Here is a 17,240-nt window from a genome sequence, read left to right on the forward strand (position 1 = left end):
TCTACGTATGTTATATAGTAAAGATTTTCTCCTACTCTTATATAAGATCAGTAGGATCTGTTTTCTACCACTTTTTTTCATAAAAGAATAATTTATGTTTAAAAAATATTTTTTTAAAAAAATATTACATTTTTTGTTCCAACCTTTCAAATTAGTCAACAGAAGATAAAATAAAAAAATCTGATAAAAATCAGAAGATATTTTAAGTAGTTTCTTATTAAGTTAAACTATAATTTTGATCCCTTATAATTTTTAATATGTTATTTTAATCCTCATATTTTAAAATTAAGACATTTAATTTTCTATTTTTCATAATAAGCAATTTTGGTCCACATGATACTTATGGGAATAAATAAAATAAAAAATAAAAAAGATCTTGATAAAAAAGTGAACTAATGTCATTTTATTAAAAAAAAATGTAATAAACTATTATAATACTTATTTTATTTAATTAACTTTACAAATATCATTATTTTGTATATATCATTAGTTAAGAATTATTAATTTTTTTAATTATAAAAATTTATAAATTAAAAAAGTATTTAATATATAAATATTTTTAATTTTATTTATATAATTTTATATATTTTTATTTTAAAAATTTTACATATTTTTATTTTAATTTTACCAATTTATAATTAAATTTCATAAATTATTTGCATACATTATATTGTAAATTGATTTTAATAAACATATTATTTTTACTCTAATTATATAAATCAATATAATTGCATCAAATAATATTTAAATTATACAAATTAAGTAAATTATTTTTTTAATTATATAAATTAATAAAATTTTAATATTTAATTTTTTAGAAAATTTACATGTTAATACTTTCATTTTAACTATAAAAAATTATTTTGTAAATAAGTTTTTTTAATAACAATTATATAAATCAAGAAAATTCAATAAAATAATTTATATAATAAGTAAGAAAATTTTAATTTTTAGATTATTTAAATATTATTTAAAATTAAAGTAATTTGTATAAATTACATAAAATAGTTTTTTTAAAACAATCTCTATATTAGTTTATGTAATTTTTTAAAAATTATAATAAAATAAGAAATTTTTTTATATATAATAATTTGTATTAAAATAATATTTTATAATAAAAATAAATATATGTAAAATTAAATATGAAATATTTTATTTTAATTTATAAATTTTGATAATTAAAAAAAATTAATAACTCTTCAATTATGATTCATGTAAAATAGAGTTTATAAAATTAGTTAAATAAAATACGTATTTAGTGATTGTTTTTAAATAAAATATTATAAGTTTAATTCTTATTAAGATTATTTTTATTTTTTATTTTATTTATTTTTTTGTCTGATAAATATCGTGTCAACAATAATAATATGTTACATCGAAGTTCACATTTGATTTTAAATGGTGGATAAAAATACTAAAATTGTTTATTCTAAAAATTAAGTAAACTAAATATTTTAATTTAAAAAAAGAAAACTAAAACCATAAATTTAAAAATATAAAATGAATAAAATTATAATTTAATCTTCTTATTATAAAATAACCCAATTCTTAAATAGTTTCTCATAAGATTAAATAAACAAAAATAGCTATATATATGTAATATTGATGAGTGATGATAGTAGAATAATAAAAAGAAAATAATCCTTGACTCTATTTGCATTGAAAAAGGAAAATAGAAAATATTCCATGACGTGGTTACAATTAGGATAGAATTCACAAACCACCCAGTCAAGCTGAGTCACTATTGTCCAAGAGAACTATCACCAACAGCTATCTTCTAGTTATTGTCTGTTAAAACCAACTCTTTTAATTGAAGCTGCTGCTATCACGTTGGATTTGTTAACCACTTCAAAAGGAATAATCATTTTCTGCAATCTCCCCTAATATTGACGAACACAGTGACGTCGTTTCCATCTGGGGTTAAATATGTAAAATGCCCGGCTTTAATTAATTGGCCTAGAAAACTATATGATTTCACTGTTCATTTAGTTTATTTAATTTAAATCAATAACAACTTATTTATATACTCTTTTTTTTAATCAAACATATATTTTTATTCTTAAAAATAAAAAACAGATAATCTAATATTTATAAAAACTCATATATTATATTCAATTTAAATTCGTCCAAAGTGAACCAACATACATACTGGTTAATTAAATATGTATTATAAAATGTTCCCACCATGGTTGCTTCTGTTTTTACCACTTGGATCTGGGCCATATAGATTGCTTGTATGATGCAATAGGAATCTCTCTCTCTCTCTCTCTCTCTCTCTATATATATATATATATATATGCACAGAGAGATGTCCCCCATCCTTCTCAGTCTCTCTCTGTGATGAATGCTGATTTAGCCCCGTACTTGGTGCTCATCCTCCCGATTAACCCTCCTCGGTATTGAACCATATCATACACTATACTATATAAGAGAGAGAGAGAAAAATAAGAAATTATGATTCTTGTTTAGTGGATAAGACCCTCTTAATCCACTCCAATTTTCACGGAAATATTTTACACACAAGCCAAATCCTCCTTCAGATAAGGCACCAAAAAATTACCACTCAGCTCACCCTAATCCTTCTGCAAATCAAGACTAGAGAGAGTCAGAGAAAGAGAGAGAGAAAGAGCTTTCTCTCCAACGTGGTTTCTTCTTACTTACCCGGTTCTCTGTCTCAAACAGAACCAGTTCTTTTTTCAGTTCTCCAGGTAGCATACCTGGCCGAGAGTCGGAGACTAATCTTCTTCGAGATACCCAGACCTGAATTCTTTTTTTCTTCTTCTTTTTTCATTGCATTCTTGATGGAATATTTCTTGAGAGAAATAGAAGGAAAGCAAGCACACGACCCGTTGTTCATGAACAACAACAAGTCATCATTGTCGTCATCGTCGTCATCATCTTTTTCCACCGTGTGGGTTCATGGGCCTGTGATAGTAGGAGCCGGGCCTTCAGGACTCGCAGCAGCAGCATGTCTCAGGGAGAAAAGTGTCCCAAGCGTGATACTAGAGCGATCCAATTGCATAGCATCTCTATGGCAGCTCAAAACCTATGATCGCCTACGCCTTCATCTTCCAAAGCAATTCTGCGAGCTTCCCTTCATGGGGTTCCCTTCTCACTTCCCAACATACCCTTCAAAGCAACAGTTTGTACAGTACTTGGAGAATTACGCGGAGAGGTTCGGGATTAGGCCGAGGTTCAATGAGACGGTGCAGCATGCGGAGTTTGATGCGAAACTCGGGTTGTGGCGGGTGAAGAGCGTCGACAAGGCGGAGAAGACGACGGAGTACGTGTGCCGGTGGCTGATCGTGGCCACCGGAGAGAATGCGGAGGCGGTGGTGCCGGATATAGAAGGGGTGGAGGAATTTGGCGCTCCTATAAAACACACGAGCTTGTATAAGAGTGGGGAAGAGTTCAGAGGGAAGAGGGTTTTGGTTGTGGGGTGTGGGAATTCGGGGATGGAAGTGTGCTTAGATCTTTGCAACCATAATGCTACTCCTTCTCTTGTGGTTAGAGACACAGTAAGAACTCTAACTCTCACTCATCTTTTCGCCTTTGAATTATGGTTATGAAAAAAAAGAAAACAAGAAAGAAAAATCTGTGCTTTTTTTTTTTTTTTCTTTTCTTCTTTCCAATAGTTCATGTCCCTCCTTATTTGGAATTTCTGATTTAATATGGAAAAGGTTCGTTTGCAACAAGACGCCCACTTTTTTTTAATCGTGTTGTGTTGTTGTGACTTTTGTCATGTTTCGAAATATACACCGTTTGCTTTGCAAATTAAACCAACGATGGGGATTTTACCTTTTTTCTTCTCATGCAAAAATTCATAAACTTTCGTGAAATATACTGTTACAGGTTCGTACATAAAATTTTGCATCACTCACCACTATCTCACTATCTGAAAAACGAAATTGCAAGGCTTCTTGTGTTCTTTCTGAAAACAAAATGGAATCAGTCCAAGTAAGATTCATGTAAATATCCACAAATTGGGCTTTTCTAGTCTAACACACAAACTTCATACAAATTACAAAACCCTCGTTTCATTCTTGCATCGATCGGCTTCAAGTTCCAATAGATTGTTTAAAAATGATTCAGAAGCTTTTTAATTTTAATTTACTTTATTAAAAAAAATTCTTTTGAGGAACACGAGTCTTAAAATTTGATCTTGAACTTTCTTGGATTTTTAATTAAGCATGCGCAACATAGGTGTGTGTGTGTGTGTGATCAGTGATATTTTCATTATTTGGAACCCAAAACTTCTCTTTCTCTTGTTTCAATTTTTTTGAGTGTTCTCCCAAAAAAATCAGGAGGTAAAAGTCCTCGTGCATCAACTCCCACCTTTTAATTATTTTAATCTTTGGAGTACTGAAGTTGTTTTGTTTTTACATTTTAGTAATTAATATTGTTGGTGTTAAATATTTTTTTGGTGGTTTGGTTTGGTTAAGGTACACGTCTTACCACGAGAGATGCTGGGAAAATCAACTTTCGGGTTGTCCATGTGGTTGCTTAAGTGGTTACCCATCCGACTTGTGGATCGATTCTTGCTAATGGTGTCATGGCTTCTGCTCGGTGACACTTCTAAATTAGGATTGGATAGGCCGCGTTTGGGTCCCTTAGAACTCAAAAACCTTTCAGGAAAAACCCCTGTGCTAGATGTGGGTACCCTTGCCAAGATTAAAGGTGGAGACATTAAGGTAGTTCAATTCCCCCTCCTTGCCTTTTTATCAAATCAATTAATTTCATCTTTCTTTTTTAATCTCAACAAAGATCTTATTTTTCACTTACACCACCATGCTTTTTCAATTCTAAATGGTGCTACCTAATTTTTTTTCTTTTGCTTTTTCATCAAGTGCCACATTAAAATTATTTTTCATGATCAACTCCCCCCTCCTTTTTATATTTAATGAAATGACCCCCTTACTGAGTTCCCTTTTTTTTCCCCTTAGATTTTGTTTTTTCCATCATTGTGCGTTTTCAATGAAATCGTGGGCGGAAAGCACAAGGTCTAGAGTAGTTTTGGTTTGTTTAATAATTAAAAAATATCCCAAAGCTAGTCGACAAAAGACGTTCACTAATCACTAATCATTGTTTTGATCACGTTTGGTGGGGTTATTATTTCCGTTAGATTGGTTTGTTTGAAATCAACGCACAAATGAATCAAATCTGAGTGTGTCAAACTCAACATTTGATGTAGGTACGTCCAGGCATTAAGCGGCTTAAACGTCAAACTGTGGAATTTGTGGATGGAAGGACAGAGAATTTTGATGCAATCATATTGGCAACTGGTTACAAAAGCAATGTACCCTATTGGCTTAAGGTGTGACACATGACACTTACCCGTTCCTTCTCTTAAATTTAAATTCATATAGTATTAAATACAACTATAGTTAGTAATTTTTAGCAAATTTATTTTTTGAATGATACAAAGCAAATAATACTGATACACTTATATGGTTGGAAAATTGTGTAGGAAGAAGATATGTTCTCTAAGAAAGATGGGTACCCTAGGAGGCCATTTCCAAATGGGTGGAAAGGTAGAAATGGGCTCTATGCTGTTGGTTTTACCAAAAAGGGTCTACTTGGTGCATCCATGGATGCAAAGAGAATAGCTGAAGACATTGAACAGAGTTGGAAAGCTGGGGCAAATCATAGAACTACTTTTGCTCGTTCACACTTGCCGCAACCAAATTCATAATTTATAGTATTAATTTGGTTTTGGCTAGGTGCAAACACACGAAAAGGGGTTCATCAAAAGAATGATATTGGAAGGAAGGAAGGAAGAAAAAAAAAATCATAATTGATGTTTGGGTTTGGCCAAGGGGCAAAAGAGAAGAGATTTGTTGAAGTTGGTACATAAATGGAAACGGAGGTTTTTGGTGGTATTACGCTATCATACGTGTTCAAAGCTAGTACCAAAATGATGCTCCTCCAATATCCATGCATGGGTGAAGTGGGCAAAAGCGAAAGAAACATGAGGAGGAATTTACTTTGATGCCCTTCAGCTTAATTTTGATGGAATCATCGGTCATGGGGTTGAGAAGATATTGAATTGAAGTTGAAGGAAAGAAAGATGGCGGATTTTTCCTGGGGGGACCTAGCTTAGGTCCTGGATTCTATGTGCGTCTTGTACATTGCATTTTTTTTTTTTTTTTTGCCTAAGTAGGTTTGACTTACAAGAGGGAGAGAGAAAGTAAAAGAGAAACAGAGTTTAAGAGGACATGTTCAGTTTAACCTATATTTCCTTTTTTTTTTCTTTCCCTTTTTCCTAGAACTAGAGTATAACATTTTGATTTTTTTTGGTGGCATGTTTGGCTCTCTGAATGCTTAAATCGTTTGGCTAGGGGTTATCTTTCTTTGTTTTGTTAACAAACTTTGGAGAAAAAACCAAAAGTCAGTTAAATGAGAAGGCTAGGGGAAAAAAAAACTTATAGCTTGGGATGAAGTGCTAGATTGTGTACCATTTTCATTATCACTTCCATGCAATTTCATTGTCGAAATGATTTCATTCCAAGTTGGAATCAGGACCACTCCCTCTTTTCAGCACAGAAGCTTGAGAATGTGCGTTTGGAAACAGCCAGAAGCAATTAATTTCAGGGAATTACAGTAGATTTGTTATCACATTTATTATCTACTCACCAACTTCATTAAATTGACACCGCTCTGAGAATTCAAGCAACGGGAAATGATTTGGACAAGCCATATGTGGTGGCTTTGCATCATCAATCGCAACCACCCTTTTAGAATTACCACTCACAAATATGAAATATGTAATTGAAATTTTAATTTAGTAAACATTATTTTACTTTTTCCCTTGCTTTGTCAGAAAGAGAGCAGTGTCCAGAGTCATACAACCCCACCTACTACGTGGAAGTTCCGATGGGAATATACTATATGTGAAAATTGATTAAGATCAAGTGATTAGTCGAACAATCTTAAAAAGTAATTCTACACTCAAATCTCTTAATCAATGTATAAGATTTTATTTATGATTTGAACACAAAATCACAATTGCAGATACTATTTTAAGTATCTATGTGTTATCGTTGTGGAATCCAAACACAAGTTGGCAATATGATTCATCCCCTTATGCATTAAGAACGTCTCAAGATGAATACTATAACAGTTCCAACGATTTTCCAAACTAACACTTTATTTTAAAATAGGTCAAGTCAATAAAATTAAAATTAGTTGGGTGTAAAAAGAAAACACCAAATACTTCCTAGTTACATAAAAAAAGCGATCAAACTCTAGTTAGTCACGTTGATTTTGATATGATCTGAATCATTTTAATGATAATAAGAAAAAGGGGAAAACTATTTATCCAGAAAAAGAAAAAGTGTAACAGAGTATGGGGGGGTGTCAACGTCACACTCTAGTGTCAAACTGTCAATTCTGGGAGGTTAGAATAGCAATGGACGATTGTGTTTATTCCTTTCCAGGACTGGCTGATAGTGCTCAAATTTATGTTTCTAAAGCAGCTACCGTTAATTATACTGATGATGCTTGATTGTACTCCAAATTTAGCACAACACTTGTGATTTTAACGTGACCCGCTCGTCAGAAGAAAAAAAAGAAGTCATATCCTTGCTTTCCTTTTTTCCTCCAGTAATGTTACTGTTATTTAAGCATTGTGGGGGAGGCACATCACTTACATAATATTGATAGGTGGTTGCTAATGGTGAAAACTGAAAAGGAATAAAAAGAAAGAAAGAAAGAAAAACAGTGAAAAAGATATGTAAATTATCGTATGAAAACCATTTTTTTATACAATTCTGGTAAAATGAAGACTAGCTACTTATCCACCCCCCCCCCCCCCCTCCCCTAATAATCTATTAAGAAATAAGGACTACTTATATATATTTTAAGACTAATCATGAGTTAGGTTGACTAGACTAAACTTGATTTAAGTTCTTTTTTTTACAAACTTGATTTAAGGTAAAAACATCAAATTTGGTTGAATTAATGAGTGAAATTGGTTTGAAAAAAAAAGAATGAATTATAAGCAAATAAGTGGGATATCAATTTTTTTAAAAAAAATTATTCAATTATATTAAAATATAAAAAAAATTGATATTTAAATATTTCAAAATTTAACTATTATTTAGTCTTCTCTAAATCCAGTATATGAAACAATATATCTATTATCATTAAATGCATATATTTTTTTTTAGTTTTTCCTACTTTTCCATTTTATATTTTTTAGATATATAACTCGAGGGCACTATCCGACCCATTTTGACTGTGATTGGATTGGTTTGGGATAATATAAACAAAATTAACCGATCTGGTCTAACCCAATGTTTTCAATTGGTTAGAGTTCAAAACTCTCCTAAATTTGATTAGATTTGTATTTACGCCTAATGTGTGCTCATGAGTGTGCCAATGCAAACCTCTAATATTCCACAATTTTGGTTTTGAATATCGATATATAATTTTTTCAAGATCTTTAGCTCATAAGTTATTACCAAACTTGAGTAAAAGAAAAGTTATTACCAAACTAAGTTTGCATTTATGTTGTTTAATATATTATTACCTATTGTTCAACAATATATAGTTTTTGGAATTGAAATATTTGGATGAATTCTATTTAAGTTCTCATGAGCCAAACCCATATGATCTACTTGCAAGGATTCTAACACTCAAATCAATATGTATAAAACACACATAAAGAACTAAAATTAGAGAGAAAATACCTCCGACCTATCTATTAGATAGATCTATTTATATCATTCTTTATTTGGTTATCTTGACTTTCTAACTTGAGATGGCGTGAAAAATGCATATTCTTTGGGTAAATGATACCTTGATTACTATCTCTAAGGGATTTTTTGTTATGATTTAATGCTTCACACCTCTATAGTTGTTTGTCCACCATGGGAAGATTCACAATAAATGCATTTTAAGACACGATTGATGGTTTTTGGTCATTTGACAATGCATTAGCTTAATTTACCATATTGTGTAAAAACTAACGAGGGTTTGAAAACACCTATATAAATTTATTTTCATATTAGAGTTATAAATAGTTGAAGAAATCTATTTTCATGTTAGCTTAATAATCCTCAGTGGTTTTTCTTTATGATTTTTTTAAAATGAAAGATAATTTTTTACACTCACCAACTCACCACTGAGGTGAAATAGGTAAGAAGAGAAAGGATTTTAGTTCTCTTAACGTGAAAAAATGTATAAATTAAGAAAGTAAATAACGGAAATTACATTTTGATAGAAAATATATGCATGAAATCACATATAAATTAAAGGTATCGTAATTATTTTTTTATTTTTATTTTCAATCAATAAAATACAAATACCGCTTTTCATACTTTGTGTGAAATCTTGTAGTAATTAGCAACCATGAAATGAAAATATATTTATTATTAATTAATTTGAATTAAATTATTTCCTAATCTTAAGTAACTTTAAATCAATAGAAATATACTTCTACTTTCTCATTTTCTAAAGGCCAAATCTGAAAAGAAAAAGAAAAAGAAAAGAACATGAGAAATGTGATGGATGGGGTCGTGAAAAAAGAAGAATGATATACAAAATGTAAGAAAAATAATCATAAAAAAAATTAAAATTCTTAAAAAAATTATCAACAAAGGTTAGTTGCTAGTTTTTTATTTATAATTTTTAAAAAAAATGATTCATAAGGAGGTATTAGACTAGTAAAATGGTTGTTATAAATTCATTTTTTAATAGCATAAGCAATACATTCTTTGAGGGGGTATTTGTATACCTTGAATTGTCATGTTTATCTTAATTTTCATAAGCTGAAAAGATTTTTTGAGTAACTTTAACTTTTATTTTTTTAACTAACAGCTATTAATCATTTTCTTAAGTGAATAACTATTAATCTATTAATTTCATCATCAATCCGTTAACGATTTGATATTTTAATAATTTCATAATTTATTATACATATACATTTTTAGAAATATAATTTTTCACTTTTGTACGTTAAACTTGCGTATTAAGACCAAAAAACTTGCGTATACTTTTTTTTTCAGCGTAATGTATCAACAAAAACTGTAGCACCCTCAAGAAAAAAAAATTGTAGCACGGTAAAAATTGCCTTTTTTTATAATTTGATCCTAAACTCCAGGTGAGATTAGTCATCAAAATAAAAATCCAGCTGATATTTTTTTTTTATATATATATAGGTGATCGATTCTTGAGTTAACAACCTCGAAGTCAAATGCTGACTTCACGAAATTCAGTTTTGCGATCAAAATATCTTCTCAAAATTAATTAAAGAATCCCAAACAAACTGGAAAAGGAAAAACAAAAATCAAGGAAAATATTCATACATATGAAGTTCTTCAACATATGTCAAATTCATTTTATTATAGATAATATGTATTTTTTATTATATTTTTTATATTTTAATATTTATTTTAACTATTATACTATTTAGAATATTCATTTTATTATTTTATAATTATATTTCAAGATGTTTATATAGATAGATGGTAAGTTTCTTTTTTTTAATGTTTTTTTAACCACTACGTCACATTATTTTATTCTATTACATAATTTTAACCATTATACTGATTCAGATCATTTAAAATTTATATAAAATATAACATAAATATGCCAATTTCTATAATTTTACATTTATTAATTAATTATTTCAACAAATAATTTTATTAAACTTTTATAATTCAATAACGAACTTAATTACTCTTAGTTACCCATTATCATTTTAATTACTTTTGTTAAACATAGCCACAAATTATCATAATAAATAAAAAATATGAAAATGAAAACATTGAATTTTTTACACATGGGTATGTAATGAAGTTATTTTCTAATTAATAAGATATTTTTCCTAAAAAAACACTTACAGTATATATATTAAGAAGAGTTTTGTTAAAATTTAAAACCAAACATCAAATTCTTTGATTTTCAAGAAACATGTATAGATATGACTAACTAAACAAATTTTAATTTATCTAAAAAAACAATTTTAAATATTTTTCCACCAAAATCATGATTTTTAATATTCATAATTTTCAGAAATCATTTTTTCCTTATATGAAAAAGGTTTTCGTCTACCGAATACTTCCTAAGTTAAATTTCATAGAAACAATAAAATTGCAGTATTTTATATCATTGTCATTTTTGTTAACCAAAAGGGGGAAAAGTATATCATTTCTGACCTTGAACGGAACCTAGTTGCATACATGAAATGCTGCTAAAATTTAATGATGAGTCATTTCATGCATTGTTGGATGCATGCATACACTGTGAAGTGGGCAATGAGTATATATATGATGTGTACTAATCATGAGAAGAATGTCCGAGAATTTGACAATGCATATACTTCTGTCATGTATTATATGACATTACATGGGTGTTAAGTTAGGATTTTTATTTCTTGAAAAAATTGCATAGTTGTTGTGTGACAGATGCAGACGTACGTTGAAGAGCTTTCGTCTTATGCAGCATATTTATATTTAATCAAAACAATCAGAACGTGAGATTCACCCAAAAAAAGAAATAAAAAAAAAAAACAGAAAAAGAGAGATTACCAAATACCAATTGACATGTTGCCTAAAAAATCATTGAGCCATCTACATTTGGGCCCATCTTTAAATGTCATCACTTGTCCTTTCCCATTCCTCACTCCCTTATCATTTCCTACACTCCCCCTTATCATTTATTTCTTACACGACATCTATCTTCCAATTCGAATCTTCATTTAACCATTAATAATAACGAACAAAAAATAAGAGATATTGTATAATATAAGAGCATATATATATTATTGGGAGAAAATCCATTAGAAACAAGACGATAGGAAAATACCCAACACAGAGATGTTGCTGCGAGCACATGTTTTGATCATCACATGTGTTGAACCTTCTGATCAATTTTAAGCACAATTCAACATGAATGAATCTTTGGTTGTGATTTTATGGTGATTGTCAGGTGAGTATGCGAGTTGATTTGTCTCTTGTCTCTTCTTTCTAATGGTGGTTGATTTAACTTCCAAAAAGGCTTTAGACTCATTAAATTTTAATTGTAAGTTAGGATCAGCCTCAAGTTATATTTTTACTTTCAAATTTCGTCAAACGTTTAAGTTTAAAAATATATACCTTTTAAATTTCCATAATTAAGTTTAATGTTTTGTCCAACAAGTTATATATGGTTGGCAAAAAGTAACTGATAAACTAGTTGAAAATTAATATTTAATCGAAAGGTAAAAGTTATTAGATTTATGTGCGTGTGTGTGTTTCGGGAATTATAATTTTGATTTTTTTAGTTAATTTCAAACTTTCATGGTTTTTAATTTAAGGACCAAATGTCTTATTAAAAAAATAGAGCAATTAGTTTAATAATTAAAATAAACAACACCAGTAAAAGAAATGACAAATCAAGAATTTAATTAAAGAACGAAAGATAAAAATGATAAAATAATAATAGCAATTAATTTAAACACTATTTGAAGTCACGCGTGAGAAATTATATATACCTTCATTTATCAAACATTTATTTCACAAACAAACTTAATTAATCATAAGGTAGTCAAAACTTGTGCTTTAATATATCTGCAATAATTAAATCGCAGAAACCAAATCAACAATTGGCATAGAGGAGTTGCAGAATTTATACGTACCTTACCCTTTTGTCCTAGTCCTTCTCTTCGATCTCCATGCTACTACAAGAACAACATTCACCGAAATCGTTTGGCCTTTCCACTAATATTACTTAACCCTAACCCTAAGGCTCTATACTAAAATATACATGCATAGTGTTATACGTACTCAGCCCGTGAATTAAAATTAATAAAGATCGAAGCTCCTTTAAAAGATACCCACTTGGGAAATAAATTTTCATTATATATAATTAAAATGATATAAGGGTTCGGTGGATGTGGATGTTTATGTGTTGGAAATCTACTTCAGGTTTCAATCAAAGTGCAAAATGGGAGATTAGGCCCTATCAGCCTGCTTGAAGCAATTGCTTTTTTGAACAAAAATTGCAACTCAAAGTTGTGCAATTAGGAAAAGCCACTCATGACTCAACTAAGGTGGTCCTGCTATGGTGTATAGTATTGCATCCACAAGCTTAATAGGGCAATTCAAAATGTACGTACACATGGTGCACATGGAAGCTAATAAGAGCTAGTAATCAGGATTCAGGACCATTGTAGTTTGAAGGGTTAAAAGAACTTAATTGTCTGTGGTCCAAAACTCCAAATTATTGATTATCCTAACAGTTTTGATGAATACGTCTTGTAGCGGATTTCGCTCTATGGACCATTATATTCTTTTCTCATTTCTCTTTATTCTAATAAGGAAAGTAGGAACTAATTTTCTCCGGTTTTTATAGCCAAGGCTTCCATATTAAAACCAATTTCTCTCTCTCACGGACGCACATTCTATAGAAAGATTCATGATTAAAATTAATTTAATTATAATTTTCAATTACATTAAATAATATAAAATCAATTTTATGGAATTAATTATGTTCGGTTTTCGATCGGTATATTTGATTAGAAGAGAGAAGAGGAGGATTTTTTTTTTTTATAATTTTGCCTTAATTATAATTTGATTTAATATTTAGAAGGAAAGAAATAAATGAATTAACAAATCTCCGATTTTCGAGGAGAATAAAGTAATTTATAATTTTTTAAATTTATTTATAAAAATGATTTAATAACACATTATCCTATTTTCGATCCCTTCCCTACACAACCATATGTACCTTCTCTATCTTCGGCTTCTCTTAAATCAATCTAATAAAGGAATTCCTCTTTCTTTTCCTTCATCTCTCCTTTCGATCGTTAAACTAAATAGACTGTAAAACAAACATACACTTTCTTGTTCTTTAAAATTTAATTGGTGATTTGGTGGTAGGCACGTTCATGTGTGTATAGACCAGAGAGAAGCCATGGAGAAAGAATGGTGATCGGAAACAGTCCGCATCAAGTCAGACGGTAAGCAATATAATTATTAGTCAACGAAAAGGTCATCTATCAATAGTCCAAATCTATCATTAGGGTTGGATCAAATGATTGGCTTTTCTTGGAATGTCTGAAGGAAAATCACCTTTTATACAAGTTCCCAAGACTATCTTATACATTATTTTAATTTCAGAAATTGACTTACGAAAATTTAAAATTTCCTACCTGCCCAAAATTAATTAAGTGCCTCATTTTTTCCCATTAAACTCCCGGTGATATTTTTGTATGGATTTTTTTTCTAAATAAAATGATAGAATGAAAAGATATTCCTTGTATTACTTAATAGAGTACTAATGACACATTGAAACTATCAATAAAAAATCTTCTAGAAAAAAATTGTCTATCAAATCATAAAAGTGACGTCACACGTATAAAAAAAATTATTTTCAATCTTTAACCACGTGTGTCACTCTATATCCCTAATATAATAGTAAGTGATTTTTCACTTATTTTGTGGTGGAAAAAATTGGTTTTAGAAGAAGTGGAATTTTAATACTTTTAATGGATACAATTAATTCAAACAATGTTAGCCAATTTGAACTCAAATTAGAGATGCCAAAAGGGTGGCTTTCGCATGCCAACCATGCCACTTGCCTACTGTATACGGACAAGTCAGTCAGCACTTAACCCATAAAATTGACTAGCTGAAAAAATTAGTTAAAACCATGTCAGCCAGTAATGAATAAAACGTTTCTGAAAAATAAAGTAGAAATCATTATAAAGTAAGTTAAACAGTGATTAGCTTATTATACCTTGTTATATACCTCCTTACAAATATTGTTCTGGGCTAAATACTTTGATTCATATAACCAATTTAAGCCGACATGTTGATCTAGAAAACATAAAGCCCAAAACATAATCTCATGGATAACAGTTTAACACTCCATTTCAGTGGGGAACCTTCCCTATAGTTTATTAGGGATACTACAAGCACAAGGCTGTCAAAGCATCAGATTATTATGACCACAATCCTTCGCAATGAGCCCCCAAAAGTTACGGGATTCAAGAAAAAGATAGGAAGAGAATAAAATGGGGAAAAAAAATAGAAGAGCAAACAAATTTATGTTCATAATCACCCACAGTTTATACTCTCCTATGCGATACCATCGTTTGGGGTATTGATCATCTTTAGTACTTGAAAATTTTCAAACAAAAAAGTTAAACGATCAAAAAAATGTTACACACTGAGCTTTTTTTTTGAGATGTTGGATACAACGGAAAGAAATAAGTGAAATATACGATTATAAGAATAGAGAAAAAAGAAATAGACATAATAAAAATAAGTAAAAAAAATAGAATAAAAAAGATAAATATTCTATTTAAGATAAATAGAAAAAAAATAAAAAGAGAAATAAGGAAAAATAAAGATAATCGCTATTTATTTCTTTTCATTTTTGAAGAGCAATAGAAAAAATATTTGATCCATACCTTTTTATTTTTCTCATATATTCCATTCCACCTCCTTTTTCATATTTCCTCTTCATTTCATCTCTCTTTTACAAGAAAATTTCTTCTGGAACATGCACACGTTGTTTTCTTGTTTCACCTTTTTGTCCTTACAATTATCCCTGGGATGAGTTTTTCAACGAGGGTACAGCAACCAAAGTAGTTATCAAATAATGTGAGCGTAATAGTGTGAGATAAAGTATAATTAATCAAGTGATGTAAAAACAGGGAACACTCATTGTAAGCTTTTGGGGTTGAGGACAAACACGCGAAAAAGAAAAAGGGTACACACTACACAGAGTTACACACTATTTGTGCTTAATTATTATGATGATAAGCTTTCTAGCTATTGATGGCTGGCTCCAGTTCCACCCGACACTGAATCTATACGCAAATATTTATCAGTTTTTTTTTTTTATTTTTACTTTTAGTACCATCTCTGACTCTGTTGCTCATGAATCTAACTAGATCTATGTCAAGAGACATTAAAGAAAAATCATTCACGCTTTTCGTACCATCTGTGACTCTGTTTCAAGATGCCAACACCCAACTTGCACTTTGCATGATTTCTTCTCCTTTTTCAATGATTACTGTAGTAGCCCTTTAGTTTGACAGAAGGAGGAACAAAAAATAAAAGTGAAGAAAAGAAAAAAAAAAAAAACAACTGATACGGTAGCCCTGCAGTTTGTAGAATGAGGAACAAAAACTAAAAGAAAAAAACATAACAAAAAATGCGGTGAGCGTGGATCGAACACGCGACCTTCAGATCTTCAGTCTGACGCTCTCCCAACTGAGCTATCCCCGCTGATATTTGTAAATTGTATTTATTACAAGAAATTAAATGTTAGTCAGAATCAGGCATTAATTTTGCATTTACCACAAAATTTCACGAAATTAATGGACAATTTGAATATAAGTTTTGAAATAAATTTATCAACATATCATGCAAGAGGTAATATATATTATCATTTATCATTAATTTTTAAATAATTATAAATTTTAAAATATAATATACTATCATGTTAAGTTTGAATTAGTTTAAATATGGCATAATACTAACCGAAAAAGATCACCGTAATCTATAGACTTATTATTATTATTTGCAAATGATCCTAGATATTTCAATTTTTCCCTACTACTCCACATCCACCAGCAGTATAAGAAGATCCATTATGTTAACCCAAATAAGCCTTTACAAGGAAGCCTATAGTTGAAAAAATAAATAATCGCATTGAAAAATCACAGTTAAAAGAGCAAAACCAGAGTTCTGTTATAACATTTGTCTTTCTAGAATTAATTTCTAACAAAATCAAGTTTAACTCTCTTAAAGTAAATTACTAAATTAGATTAAAAGGGAAAGTTGCTATGGATTTTTATCAAATCAATTTGATGAGTGTGAAAAATACAGTTATAATAATTCAATATGATCGTGCTTTTTACCCTAAAAGTTATGGAAAATAAAATAATATCGAATATTTCCAGATTGTTTGAAATTTGTCAAAATAACAATATTTGAAATAATCGGAGATTTCACCATTGATAAACTTTGAAGGGAAACGCTGTTTTTTTGTGACAGAAAGAGAAAAGGAAAAGCAGAAACAAAAACAAAACTAGGGTCTTGAAGAGCCTACTCCTAACGCATCCGCATACAACTGCGGTTCTCCTGAGGCCCGCGTTTCGCAAGTATATCAGCACATATATTGCCTTCACGGAGTGTATGCCTAACCTCACATTTCCATTCTCTAGAAACTAGCAGAATGCGTTTTGGATAAAAAATTTTAACTGAGAAAAGTAATTTATCAGAGAATTTGATTTTCTGTAATTT

General features: G+C 29.8%; 1 protein-coding gene and 1 non-coding gene across 2 annotated transcripts; one reads left to right on the forward strand and one right to left on the reverse strand.

Moving 5' to 3' along the window:
* Positions 1-2,296: 2,296 nt before the first annotated feature.
* Positions 2,297-6,804, forward strand: LOC114409080 (indole-3-pyruvate monooxygenase YUCCA6-like). Its single transcript, XM_028372381.1, has 4 exons — positions 2,297-3,518; positions 4,443-4,691; positions 5,192-5,314; positions 5,468-6,804. The coding sequence occupies exons 1-4, from the start codon at positions 2,802-2,804 to the stop codon at positions 5,690-5,692; spliced, it is 1,314 nt and encodes a 437-aa protein (XP_028228182.1). The 5' UTR covers positions 2,297-2,801; the 3' UTR covers positions 5,693-6,804.
* A 9,343-nt stretch (positions 6,805-16,147) lies between these two features.
* TRNAF-GAA lies at positions 16,148-16,220 on the reverse strand. The gene has a single exon. It is a non-coding gene; the product is annotated as a tRNA-Phe (tRNA).
* Between the last annotated feature and the right edge of the window lie 1,020 nt (positions 16,221-17,240).

Source organism: Glycine soja, chromosome 4, assembly GCF_004193775.1.
Source record: "Glycine soja cultivar W05 chromosome 4, ASM419377v2, whole genome shotgun sequence".
NCBI lineage: Eukaryota > Viridiplantae > Streptophyta > Magnoliopsida > Fabales > Fabaceae > Glycine > Glycine soja.